Raw genomic sequence first — 13,137 nt, 5'->3', positions numbered from 1 at the left:
TGTTAGCATGATCTTAAATAAATTTGTTATCTCCAAATTGTTAAAATATGAAAATTCTTCAACATATATAAAGAACTATTTGCTCAACAATTACAACTGCCCCACCTAGTGAGCGATACTAATGACGCTATGGAAAGGTAACTCATACATTTAGATTTGTCTGCTTAACAGAGTTATCTTTACTGCTGCTATTTTCAAAATATCATTTAAGGGACCAGGCAAAATTTATCACAATGATGGGACCGGTACAAACGGGCATGGGACAATGAGTTTTTTTTCATCAAAGAAAGCCATGGGACAAAAACAATTTTAGCATTAAGTACCAATGGGACACAAGCTTTTTTTTTCAATGACTTATGTAAAGTACTTAACCCAAGAGAAATGTTTATGTCATTTTAAAAAAATCGGAAAAAAAATATCTTTGAAACTGAAGTGAAGGATACAAATGGCAACATAAATCTTTTGATGGAAAATATTACAACAGATGAAGAAGGACAAATAAGAAACATTTTCCACTGTTTGATATACATGTACCTGTAGTATGAGAGACCCCTTAAAAAAAGTTGGCCACATAAGATAAGACCTAGGTTAAAGTGTTTGTGACAGAGAGACAGTCTGTCAGTCTTGCAGACTGACAGACTTACAGACGGACAGACAATAAATGAGATTTAATGTCTCCTCGCTTACACGATGAAATGCTTTCTTTGGTTATTAGTACGGGAATTAATGTCCCAGCTGTTGCAGAAAAATACATAACTTGCATAAGCTGATTATGTAATTTTTTGCCCCGTAATCAAAGATTCTGGGGTATATAGTTTTTAGCCTGTCCACCCGTCTATCTGTCTGTTTATATATTTGTCCGCAAAAACTTTAACCTTGTCCCATTACTTTCGAGTTGGTGGGAACATGGACTTTTATTTCACAGATGTTTTCCTTTTGGTACCATCAAATTTGACTCTGTGACCTATTTTAACCAAAAAATTTCAAACTTAAATCATAGCCATAACTTTTGAATAGTTAGTGCTATGGCTTTAATTTCACGTGTATTCACTGTGACAATATCTTTCAACAGGTATAAAAATATTTGGCATTTCTACCTTGACCTTAGAGTTTGACCCACTTTCATAAACTTAACCTTGACTAAAACTTTTGAACTGTAAACTTGTGCTGAGGCTTTCATGTTCACAGATTTATTCCTTGTAACAAGAAATAATATTCAGTGGATGCAAATGTATATTGGTAAGAGCTATATAACTGCATTAGCATTTTTGATATCAACTTTTCCTTTGATATTTGTCATTGGTGTCAGAAGCAAACTGAAAGTGTATTGAGGGGAGGGGGGTGATTAAAAATAAATAAAATGTGCATATTTTCGAGAAGCATGGAGTTAGATTCAAATTTCCATAAAAAAATAAAAGAAATACAAACTTTCCAACCCCCCAACACCACTCAGAATTCTTAAAACTGCCTGCATAATTCTTGGAATGCGAGTCTAAGCCTATACTACAATTTTTGTGTTGCCTGCAGAGCAGGAGCGGCACTATTGGGACCACTTTACCAGGCGTCTGTCACACCTTGTATGTCAAGAACTAAAAGAGATATGGACATGATATTTTGCACATTTATTGCTTGGCACTATGGCATTTGTAAATTGCCATGGTTACTGACCTTATGACCCTTGACCTAGTCAGACCAACATCACTAAAAAGTTAAAGTGCCAATATACAGCATATTTTTGATATTTGAGGGATAATTCTATGCTATTTATTTTGAAACATGTATCAACACAAGTAAAATGATAATTAATTATTTATAATGATTTCATATCATTCATTTGAGGGTTGGGAATCATATTTTTTTTTGATCGACAGACTCTGTCACAGTCTTACTTGTATGCTAATGTGTGGATGTTTTTTGTGCATTTATGAACTATCATGCTAGATTTTTTTTTGTGCATGAAATACTGTATATGCTAGTAGCATATAAATACCTGACCACTCTTACATGTAGATTTAGTTAAATCTTTAAAGAAGCTAAAAGTAGGCAACACATGCGTTCCTTGGAACACTCTAGTTTCATTGTACATAATGACATATATACAATGTACAGGTAAGGGTTGAATCTGAAGCTCTACATGAACAAATGAACACCAACATGTAGAGAGGTTGTGCCTAAGTCAGTTTATTTCTCCTCAGGTTTATTGAATACATAAGTCAGGCAGCATTTTCCACAGTACTGTCTGTCAAAGTGGGAGGCCATGAAGACACCGCCTCCACACTCCTCATTGGGGCACTCCCTCCTCAAACGGGTGATCTTACCATTCTCATCCACCTAAAACACAAAACACACAAAAGTTAAACAGAGAAATAGGTCATTTACTTGGGGGGGGGGGGGGGATCCTGTTCTTTTTAGAGACTAAAAGGGAACCCCCTGCAACAGAAAACCATCTCCTGAAAACAACATCAAAATACTAAGGAATTTTCAACCTTACTTTGAATAATGTTTCTGTATCTAAAGACATGTGAACCATTTTCGTTTAAGACATCTCCAATTTCTTGACTGTTCAATTTATACAAGCATATTTGATTCTGATAGAATTCGGCCAAGCCAAACCCAGCTGAGTAAATCTGGTTAGTTCTTAGAATCAAGCAAGAAAGCTGAAGTAAAGTAATAGAAATATTGTATTTCTATCATAAAATGTACCTATATAGCATAGAATAGGACCACACATTTGCATATATGTTCATTTCACCAGCATATCCCGATTAGAAGCTTCTTGTCTTAAAACATACAACTTTCAACACCACCATCTTCAATGATGCTATTATCAGAGCCTATCAAATTTCCAGCTCAATTGCCTAACCTGGTTTGATGCATGCACATTACCTGCTCAGAATCAAGTGTGTTGCCAGTCTTCATCAATTTACCTAGGCATTCTGCATTGTGAATGTCAGAATCAAGTATGCTTTTTGTCTTAATAGAAGCCAGAATTTCAAAACATGGTCTTCAATTTTTCATGCATTACAGCTGATTATGCATTCAGGGCAGTTCACAAATGAAATTATTAAAACCATTCCTTGAATCATTAAAATATTTTTGCTGGTACCAGAATTATTATAGATGGTAGTTTCAAGGTAATACTGCAATTTCTGTGAAATCAGACTCTGGCTCAGTTTGTAACAAGTTTAGAATCATCTTCTTCATAAGGTGTCCTAATTTTGTCATCACAGCCAGACATCTGATTGCTCATATCAAAAGAAATCACAAATTTTTGTCTTAAAAAGTATTAAAAACTTATCATTAAGTTAACCTAACAATCCGACAGTCAAAAAACAAATCAAAAAGTTTCCTTACTGGCAGTAATACGTTATATCGCGACTACCAATGAGTACCTCGCAGTTATCTAACTTACTACCGCTCTTTTGCGGGGGAGTCGAGAAAAGTCTAAATTTCTGGGGGCAAATGACATTGTTTACAGTAGTGACAATCAAATGATTCGAACAATTTAAAGCCGAAATCACGATATTTGCCAGATATTGAACTCCAAATAGTAGATTGTCAAATAAGGAAAGTTTAGAATATTTTATCTGCTTAAAAATGTGACGATTTTCAATGAAAATTTAACGAGAAGAGTCCGCTTAATTAAAAATATCTTTAAAAATGTGACAATTTAGAATTGGCTCCTCTCAAAAATATATTAGGCTGGTTCAGCGATTGTTTAGCGAGGTATTCCACCAGGATTTTTTACTGATCTGTCCTTATAAATGCTACAATGATCGATCTTGCATTGTATTGAATAGCACATTGCCCCCACCCAACAGACGATTCCTGCCTCCTTTGCGAAAGAGTTCCGCTAAGTTAAGTAATTGCGATATCAAGTATTGTCGAGGTGATAACAATTGTAAGCATGAAAATTTAGTTAACCTCCCAACAAATATGAATATCAGTAATATATCTACACTGTGGTTCTGGACAAGTGTTCAGACATGAAGGAAGATAAACATGGCTGTCTACACCTGCCTACCTTGTAGTATTTGAGAACAGCCAGCTTGACCTTCTTCTTCTTATGTTTGTTCTTTTTGGGTGTGGTGTAGTTCTTCTTCTTCCTTTTTTTGGCACCACCTCTAAGTCGGAGCACCAAATGTAGGGTGGATTCCTTCTGGATGTTATAGTCTGACAGAGTGCGGCCATCCTCCAACTGCTTACCAGCAAAAATCAACCTCTGCTGGTCTGGGGGAATGCCTGAGGATAACAACAAAGATTGATTACATAATGTCTATTGATAAGGCCATATAAAATTGAAATCCTGGTTCTCAGGCCCGCGCGCATCCGTTTTGAGGTAGCCGCATTGCCGATTTTATTGTATTTTTGATAAAATAAAAAGTTGGTATTGCGGAGACCAATCCGGAAAAAAAAATTCCGACTTCATTTGTTTCGTAGTTTAGTATTCAAATATCACTTCCGGTAGCCATTTGCAATGAGATTTTGGCTACTTCGTTTGAAAATACATTCGAGGACATTACCTACGATGTTTACACGCTGTTAAGCAATGGATAAAGCAGAAATTTTGACCAGAAATGGAAAGTATATCTGTGATTAAAAAAATTATGTTTATGTTAAAGAAAATTCGAAAATTAAAATTGAAATCAAAGGCCTGACGGCCTGAGAGGCGCATCGCATTGAGGGTATAAAACTTTTTTTTTCTTGGAGATATTCAACATCTGTTAACCCTTTCAACACTGTAGACCGATACATCGGTCTGATAAAATTTTGTCCTGGAACACGGTAGACCGATACATCGGTCTCAGACACTAAACTGAAAGTCAAACGTTTATTCTTAGAAATAGAAAGTGTTCTCTGCGCAAAATCTTTCGCTATGAATTATGGGTAGAATGATGTAAACATCCGTTAACAAAAATGGCGGCCCACATGGCGAAAACCACGAAAAAATAAGGAAAATTAGATGATTAGTAAAGAAAACGAAGAAGAAAGCAAAATGGCGGTAAACAACGAAATGTCTGATCTTTCTGGCGATGAAAGATTTAATAAAATCAGGGAAATAGACATTATAGATGTTTCTAGACAACAAATACACGAGTTATTAACAATGTTGTGAAATTTTGTCGGAGAAAGTTGACTTGGAATCGGAATATCAAGGCTCCTAAACAGAGGATGTTTTCCACGCGCCAGACGTCTTCCGATGTTCTGAAACACCCCGTTTTATTTATTGATACTTATGGACTTGCTTTTTGATAAATTCTGACATATTGCATATCATTTTACTCGGAAATAATTTCTCTTTTAAACGATGGTAAGAACATAATTGATTTTGAAACTTCATAGCAGCAAATTTATTAAATTATTGCATAAGATCCGTTATAAAATGTAATTATAAATTTTATTAGTGTTTTTGACTTGATAAATAATTTTGTATATATATAAAATTTATATCATTTAAAAGAGAAATGCCTCACCTTTCTAATGATGTATCATTTATTAAAATATTCAAAGAAATAAAGAAGTTATAGTATTTTTTGTGACGGAAGCTGAAATGTTAAGTGATGCCCCAAGTTACTCAGTGTACCAGGGGTTGGTTGATAAAAGTTACTCAGTGTTGAAAGAGTTAAGGGAATGAAATAATCCAGGAATAAGAATTTAAAAAAATAACTAACGTTTTTTGAGGTTAAAACAAGAGGCCCATGGGCCACATCTAGGGCTGTCACGGTTCCAAAATTTTTCGGGTCGTGTCGGTTCTGCTTTTTTTAGGTTCGGTTTCGGGTTTCTCGGGTCGGGTAGGTAATGGAAGAAAAGCTCATGATTTGTTTTATTTCCACATTTAATCTTAGAAATTGCAACATTATAACTAATTTAAAGTAGTCTCCTGACTAGACAACAATTGTACCAAATTATTATATCACCTTTCAGGGTTTCCGATTGAAATAATTTTCCAGTAACTATAGGACATCTGGCATATTTACCAGAAAAGTTATAGGCCATTCTGTCCTAACCTTCCTAAAATTATAGGCCAATAGAAAAGTTAAACTAACTCAGATTTCTGTCAGACTTTTACAAAATAGTCATTTTATTACATAAAATATTCAAATATGAACATTAACTTTCCTTTTAATAAGGTGGAAATATTATTTTGTTTTCTTTTAAACAAAATTAATATATTGAAACAGAATGGGGATTGTTTTTTTTTAAATTCCATTCAACGGGTAATTAACTTATAATAGTCCCACCTTTTATTACTTGTACATGTATTTATTTCTTGGGAATATAATTTTTAAAAATAGTAATCCAAAAATAAGACTTGTATCTCTAATGATATTCAATGTATAATCACGTTTAAAGATTACCTAGACTAAATTTTTCCCTTAGTAAAACTTTGCAACATTGTCTTTTCCTGCTATTAGTCCGACCCCATATTCAATCATGGCGGTAAAAAAAACAACATGGCATGAATTCCTTCGATGTTTTAAACACTCATCACTACTTTTATGCTCCTTGCAGATGGGTTTGGAAATAAAATTATAGAGTATTTTGTCAAGATCTACTTATACCAAAATGTCATTAGCTGATTGAATCGGCAGTTGCAGAAAGAAGAGAAAACCAATCGGATCTGAAGGGGGAAAAATTATACGACTGGCCTTTACATAAGAAAAAGATAATCGGCAATTCTGTCTGTTCAATGTCAAACTTATAGGCCAACATGGCAGGTAAATTCATTTTTTTCCTGCCATTTTGAAATTTTATGACAATGTACTAACAAATCTCTCGTTTTTGACGCCATTTTTATAGTAAAATCTACTCTATTATACATATCGGACCCGAACCGAATTCCAGAAAAACGGAACCGTACCCGTCCCGAATTAATTGTTCCACGGTTCCGGGTCATTTCGGGTACCCGTGACAGCCCTAGCCACATCGCTCACCTGAGCACTAAGGGTAGGAAATAGTAGAAAATGGCTTTCTATTGTAAAGTTTAAATCCAAAAGTAGTCCCATGACAAATCATGGATTTGCTATTTTTAGAAAATGATTTTTAAAAGAATTTTCCTATATATATCTTTAAAAACTTTGGTCAGCCATTTTGACCCCGCCCTACCCCATGGGGTCATGATTTGAACAAAATTGAATCTACACTACTTGAGCATGCTTCCATAAAAATATGATGAATTATGGCTTTGTCATTCTTGAGAAGAAGATGTTTAAAGATATTTCCTCTTTCTATGTAAAACTTTGTCAGCCATTTTGGCCCCGCCCTACCCCTAGGGGTCATGATTTGAACAAACTTGAATCTACACTACCTGAGCATGCTCCCATATAAATTTGATGAATTATGGATTTGTCATTCTTGAAAAGAAGATTTTTAAAGAATTTTCCTATATATTTCTATGTTAAATTTTGGTCGGCCATTTTGGCCCCGCCCTACCCCGGGGGGTCATGATTTGAACAAACTTGAAACAACGTACACTACCTGAGCATGCTTCCATATATATATGATGAATTATGGCTTTGTCCTTCTTGAGAAGAAGATTTTTAAAGAATTTTCCTATATATTTCTATAAAACTTTGGTTGGCCATTTTGGCCCCGCCCTACCCCCAGGGGTCATGATTTGAACAAACTTGAATCTACACTACCTGAACATGCTTCCATGTAAATATGATGAATTATGGCTTTGTCATTCTTGAGAAGAAGATTTTTAAAGAATTTTCCTATATATTTCTATGTAAAACTTTGGTCGGCCATTTTGGCCCCGCCCTACCCCCGGGGGACATGATTTGAACAAACTTGAATCTACACTACCTGAGCATGCTCCCATATAAATATGATGAATTATGGCTTTGTCATTCTTGAGAAGAAGATTTTTAAAGAATTTTCCTATATATTTCTATGTAAAACTTTGGTTGGCCATTTTGGCCCCGCCCTACCCCCGGGGGTCATGATTTGAACAAACTTGAATCTACACTACCTGAACATGCTTCCATGTAAATATGATGAATTATGGCTTTGTCATTCTTGAGAAGAAGATTTTTAAAGAATTTTCCTATATATTTCTATGTAAAACATTGGTCGGCCATTTTGGCCCAGCCCTACCCCCGGGGGACATGATTTGAACAAACTTGAATCTACACTACCTGAACATGCTCCCATATAAATATGATGAATTATGGCTTTGTCATTCTTGAGAAGAAGATTTTTAAAGAATTTTCCTATATATTTCTATGTTAAACTTTGGTCGGCCATTTTGGCCCCGCCCTACCCCCGGGGGTCATGATTTGAACAAAATTGAATCTACACTACCTGAGGATGTTTCCCCATAAGTTTCATCTTTCCTGGCACAGTGGTTCTTGAGAAGAAGATTTTTAAAATATGCCACCAAATTTTCATTAATTCCCAATTATCTCCCCTTGAATGAGGGCGTGGCCCTTCATTTGAACAAACTTGAATCCCCTTCCCCCAAGGATACTTTGTACCAAGTTTGGTTGAAATTGGCCCAGCGGTTCTTGAGAAGAAGTCGAAAATGTGAAAAGTTTACAGACAGACAGACAGACGGACAGACGGACGCCAGACAAAATGTGATCAGAAAAGCTCACTTGAGCCTTCGGCTCAGGTGAGCTAAAAATGAGCCATGGCTCTGAATTTTAGCCAATCGATCAGGAGAGGAAAAACATTTTTTTAAAAAAAGATATATCGGTTATAATTCATTGATATTTAAAGTGAATCATAATTGATTTTAATTGTATTTGACTTCTTTTTTAATTTTTATTCTTTGACTATTAGGAAGATGAAATAATGAATGTCAATATAGAAATTACTAGTAATGATTATTGAATAATATTATATAATTTCATATCTGAATTATTTCAGTTTCTTTCATTATGTGCACTTTTATAAATATCACTTCCTTGTTTTTAACTTTTTCCCAATATAAATGGCACAATGTATAACAAATGTTATATACATGAAATGTTCATGTAAATTATACGGGACTAAAATAAATGATCGGGCGTGGTATACGGTTTATTATGAACCCGATACAAAACCGAGTAATTCATAGTACGAGTTGTTGTTATGCAAATAGCCCTCTTACTCCGCGCAGTGCACGTTCGTTGTTGTTTTCTCTCTTTGTTTTAATTGTTTATTTTCTCATTTTTCGTAACCTCTGTTGATTCAAAGTTAAAACAACATGTATGTGTGAGATTTTGTGTTATTAGCAGTTTAAAATCAACAATGGATATCGCCAACTTGTCAATGTACATAAGCACTATTTTTAATAACGTGTTAAGAATCAATATTGTTGAGTCCTTTGCCGCCGCAGTGTAGATAAGAAAGAATTGCCAGGTGATCGCAATGAGGCTGCATCGAAAACGATGCGCCTCAAAAATACCTCCCTCATCTACTTTATTGCCAATAAAATGCCGCCCTCCCGCATCTGTTTTGGAGAAAATTGGCCTGAGAACCAGAGAATTAAATTTAGATAGCCTAATAACGACAAATATTGATTACTTCTGAAAACTGACAAAAATTGACCCCTGCTACTACCTCACAGAAAAATATTCTAGGAAAAAAGTGCATATTTATGATCAGCCAAAATATGGTAAATTAAAATTTATACGAGGGAATGCCAAATGAAAACAACAGAGATTACTTTCTGAAAATATGGTACACAATGATTTAAACTGAGCTCAACACATGCAAACTCTCTATTTTGTTAGGCCTAGATAATTAACTTGTGAGTTTCTGGTCCCCATAGACCCTAGAATATTGAAGTGGACCTTGAAATTTTTTTCTGCCAGTACCTTTCCTGCAGGAGTAAACAGTTTTACTATAAGAAATCCTAACCTGAATCACTTCCCTGTTTGAAAAAATTCATTCATATGCACATTAATCAGAAATATTTTGAAAGTGATTTCTCTGGGGGAAAATTGCAGCATGCTTGACAATAAAATGTTTAAATGTTTCCCTTCCTACCTACCCTATATTTTCTCTGGAGATAGAAAACACATAATTGGAATAGAAAACACATAATTCATTTATCTTGGCCTTAGGCCATTCAAAGTTAATTCCTTGGTTCTCTGGCCTTTTTTTCAAGGAAATATGATGAGGGAAGGGGGAGGTTTATTTCACTTATTACTGCCCCCATAACATATTGAGGCAGCTTTTTACATTGTACAAAGTTAAACCTCAAAAATGATGAGCAAGATGATTTGTTGTTTTTATTTAATTCATTAAGCAATAAAAAGGGTCAATGAGGCACCCTTGGAAGAGATGAGGGAAGGCCTGAGAACCAAGAAATTAAATTTCTATGGCCTAATGTAAAATTTTCAATGTAAACAATGCAGTCTGTTTCTTTCGTTTAAGTTTATGTAAAATTTGATAAATTTTGACACAATGTAGACATACCTTCTTTGTCTTGAATCTTGGCTTTTACATTTTCGATAGTGTCACTGGGCTCAACCTGTCAATCAAGAGAAAACACAGTTTTAATCTCCTTTACATTGCATTGCCTCCAAATAAGCTCTTATTTTTCAGTTTTGCAGGATGTCTCTTTTAAGCTCACTTAAAATTGTGTGTAAACAGGTAAAATTGAATGTTTTAAATCATAAGGCCAAGCTTAAAAAAATCTTTGTTTGCAGTTGGCGACCTATAATTTTTAGACTGGGTAGGTAGGTAGGCATTTTTTTTTTTTTTTTACAAAAAAAAATTGTTTACAGATTTTTGTTAGATAACAGATAATAAGCCTATTAAAATTGAATGCTCTTGTTAAAAACCACTGATTGATAAAAATCAAAGTCAAAATTTGAAAATGAAACAGTTTAAATTTTCTGAAAAATAGAAAAAAAGAAAATATTAAAGAATGGCTGGAAAAAAATTTGGGTCGGGTGCATTTTCAGTGGGTCTGTAGGCAACTGCAAACAAATTTTTATTTTAGGCCTAATTCAAAATGTTTTCGCTAAATGGACTAAAATTTCTTAATCAAAAATAAGAACATTAATAGACAGGACTAAGTTCCTTACCTCTAGGGTAATTGTTTTACCCGTTAGGGTCTTGACAAAGATCTGCATTTTTAACTCATGCAGCGCTGTAAATAGAAAAAACAATTCAGCATGGGGACTGAAAATAGCTTCCTTTTGATGCAGAAAAAAAATAAGAAAATGGCTCAGGACTTATAACCATATTTGAATCAGTATTTTCATAAGGTGTCCTAATTGCTCATCATTGCCATAATTTGTTGTTCGTGTTAAATGTTCCTTTAAATGGGAAGATATAGAATTTGAAGTTAACAATTGTATCTCGTTCATGCATCTCTGTAAACTTTTTAAATATAACTAAAAGTGGGTGAAAGTGAAAGCACATTCGAAGTTAGCCGAAGATTGCCGAATGATCTAATTCCGTATTCGAATGTAAAACGCCGAGGTTACTTTCGCTTTCTGAATCAAACCAACTGTCCTAACGAGCACACTTGGATTAATTTTTGGTAATGTGTATTGCAGAGGCTCCAAAAACAAATAAGGTTTTAGAAGAATCATTTCTTAAAGAAAACTTGAGATATACAACTTTTCACCTATAACAAAACAGAGGTTGAAGCGTAGGGCTGTATCAATATATCGATATATCAATACGTATCGATATTCAAGAAAATTTACCTATCTCAAAATAACTTCCAATACGTATTTCAATGTAACTTTTTCAAAATTTTATTTTTTATTTAAGAGAGAAAAAAATCACCAAGATTATATTTCACTTTTTTGAGGCTTAAAACTGTTCAACAATTTTATAATTTATAAGGAAATAACACAGTTTTACAATTATTACAAAATACAAAGAGAAATTTATTTGAACATGTTGACTTTACTGTCATTAAAAGTTTTAATTTGAGGTGTTATTTGTAAAGACAATGAGACAAGAACTTTAAAATGGGAAATAAAACACTCAATTGTAATGACATTTATGCATTAAAATGATTCATAAGCCTTTTCTGATAGACTTGTTTTAGTATCCAATAAATCGCATATCGCTTTAAAAAATATACATTTCTTCAAAATTTTTTCCAATTGTTATCAGATATTCAAGCGAAAATGATCACTGCATCAAATGGCGTCCTCGCTTGTGTAGTTTTATAGTATATCATTTTTTTTTAATAAATATTTTTTACACGCCAGGAGCAAGAATCAAAATCTACTCTGGTTGGAGATGACAAACTTCCCTTTCTTGGTTAGGAGTGAAACGATACGCCTCCTTCACGGTTCGATACGTATCAAAAAATTTGGTCTCGGTTCGGTTATTTTCAATACGATACATTTTGATAGAAGGAAACATCAATGTTGTTTTATGCTACCTTTTAACTTAATCTAGTAAAATAATTTATGTGCAAAATGGATAGAATGTATCAATTTAATTGATTTGACTGTTAAAAATTATTTTACAAACTTCAAGTCCACACAAACTTACGTTTCTGAACTAATTATACAGAAAAGCATGTTTATACCTTATGCCAAACCCGACTGAATGACGATCCCGACCGTAAAAACGAACCGAAAGTGGAGATTTTGTACCGTGTATCGAACCGAGAAAAAATACCGCGGTGAACCGATACCGCGGTGAACCGTTTCACTCCTATTCTTGGTAATTGCTCTGTTTCTAATGTCTACCATAAAACAAATCACCTATCAGAAGCTGAGCCTATCTTACAGAAAACTTGGAGATATACAACTTTTCACCTGCTGAACAAGAACTTAGAACTGTGGTGGAAAGGGGGGGGGGGGATATTTCAGTTCGTTTTTTCTTCCAAACCCAACAGAGGTACCATTTAAATTAAATTCTTATCATTACAAACGTTGGCAAAATACATATTCAAGTAAACTAAACAGTCAATCGGGTTAATAAATTTTATGCCAATATTTTAACATTGAAAGTATTTAACATTAATTTAATTACAGACTAAATTTTCAATATCTCGTCATTCCAAAATGTAATATGAAATATTAACAGATTGAATTGATGCATTTTATATATATCAATAAACAATTCTTTATAAAACTTGTGATAAGAAATCCATGTGTACCCTCAATCAAATGGCGAACGACGGAAAGGAAGAAACGTGCGCGAATAGCCTCGAAATAGAAAAGT

General features: G+C 34.1%; 1 protein-coding gene across 1 annotated transcript; it reads right to left on the bottom strand.

Moving 5' to 3' along the window:
- Positions 1 to 2,161: 2,161 nt before the first annotated feature.
- On the bottom strand, positions 2,162 to 13,118 carry LOC134235676 (ubiquitin-ribosomal protein eS31 fusion protein). Its single transcript, XM_062717816.1, has 5 exons — positions 13,073 to 13,118; positions 11,025 to 11,089; positions 10,411 to 10,465; positions 4,025 to 4,242; positions 2,162 to 2,331 (listed from the first exon to the last, which is right to left on the bottom strand). The coding sequence occupies exons 2-5, from the start codon at positions 11,070 to 11,072 to the stop codon at positions 2,182 to 2,184; spliced, it is 471 nt and encodes a 156-aa protein (XP_062573800.1). The 5' UTR covers positions 11,073 to 11,089; positions 13,073 to 13,118; the 3' UTR covers positions 2,162 to 2,181.
- Between the last annotated feature and the right edge of the window lie 19 nt (positions 13,119 to 13,137).

The sequence above is a fragment of the Saccostrea cucullata genome, unplaced genomic scaffold, assembly GCF_032062105.1.
Source record: "Saccostrea cucullata isolate Sc308-1 unplaced genomic scaffold, CSIRO_AGI_Scuc_v1 ctg192, whole genome shotgun sequence".
Classification (NCBI taxonomy): Eukaryota; Metazoa; Mollusca; class Bivalvia; order Ostreida; family Ostreidae; genus Saccostrea; species Saccostrea cuccullata.
Note: the sequence above shows the minus strand (reverse complement) of the source record. Positions and strands in the feature narration are given on the sequence as shown.

Excerpts from the sequence above, each read along its gene's own strand:
- LOC134235676 (XM_062717816.1), bottom strand. The coding sequence starts at position 11,072 with ATGCAGATCTTTGTCAAGACCCTAACGGGTAAAACAATTACCCTAGAG. Across the intron at positions 4,243-10,410 it reads CAAGATTCAAGACAAAGAAG|GCATTCCCCCAGACCAGCAG; the intron begins GTATGTCTACAT and ends TGTTATCCTCAG. Across the intron at positions 2,332-4,024 it reads CTGTTCTCAAATACTACAAG|GTGGATGAGAATGGTAAGAT; the intron begins GTAGGCAGGTGT and ends TTTGTGTTTTAG.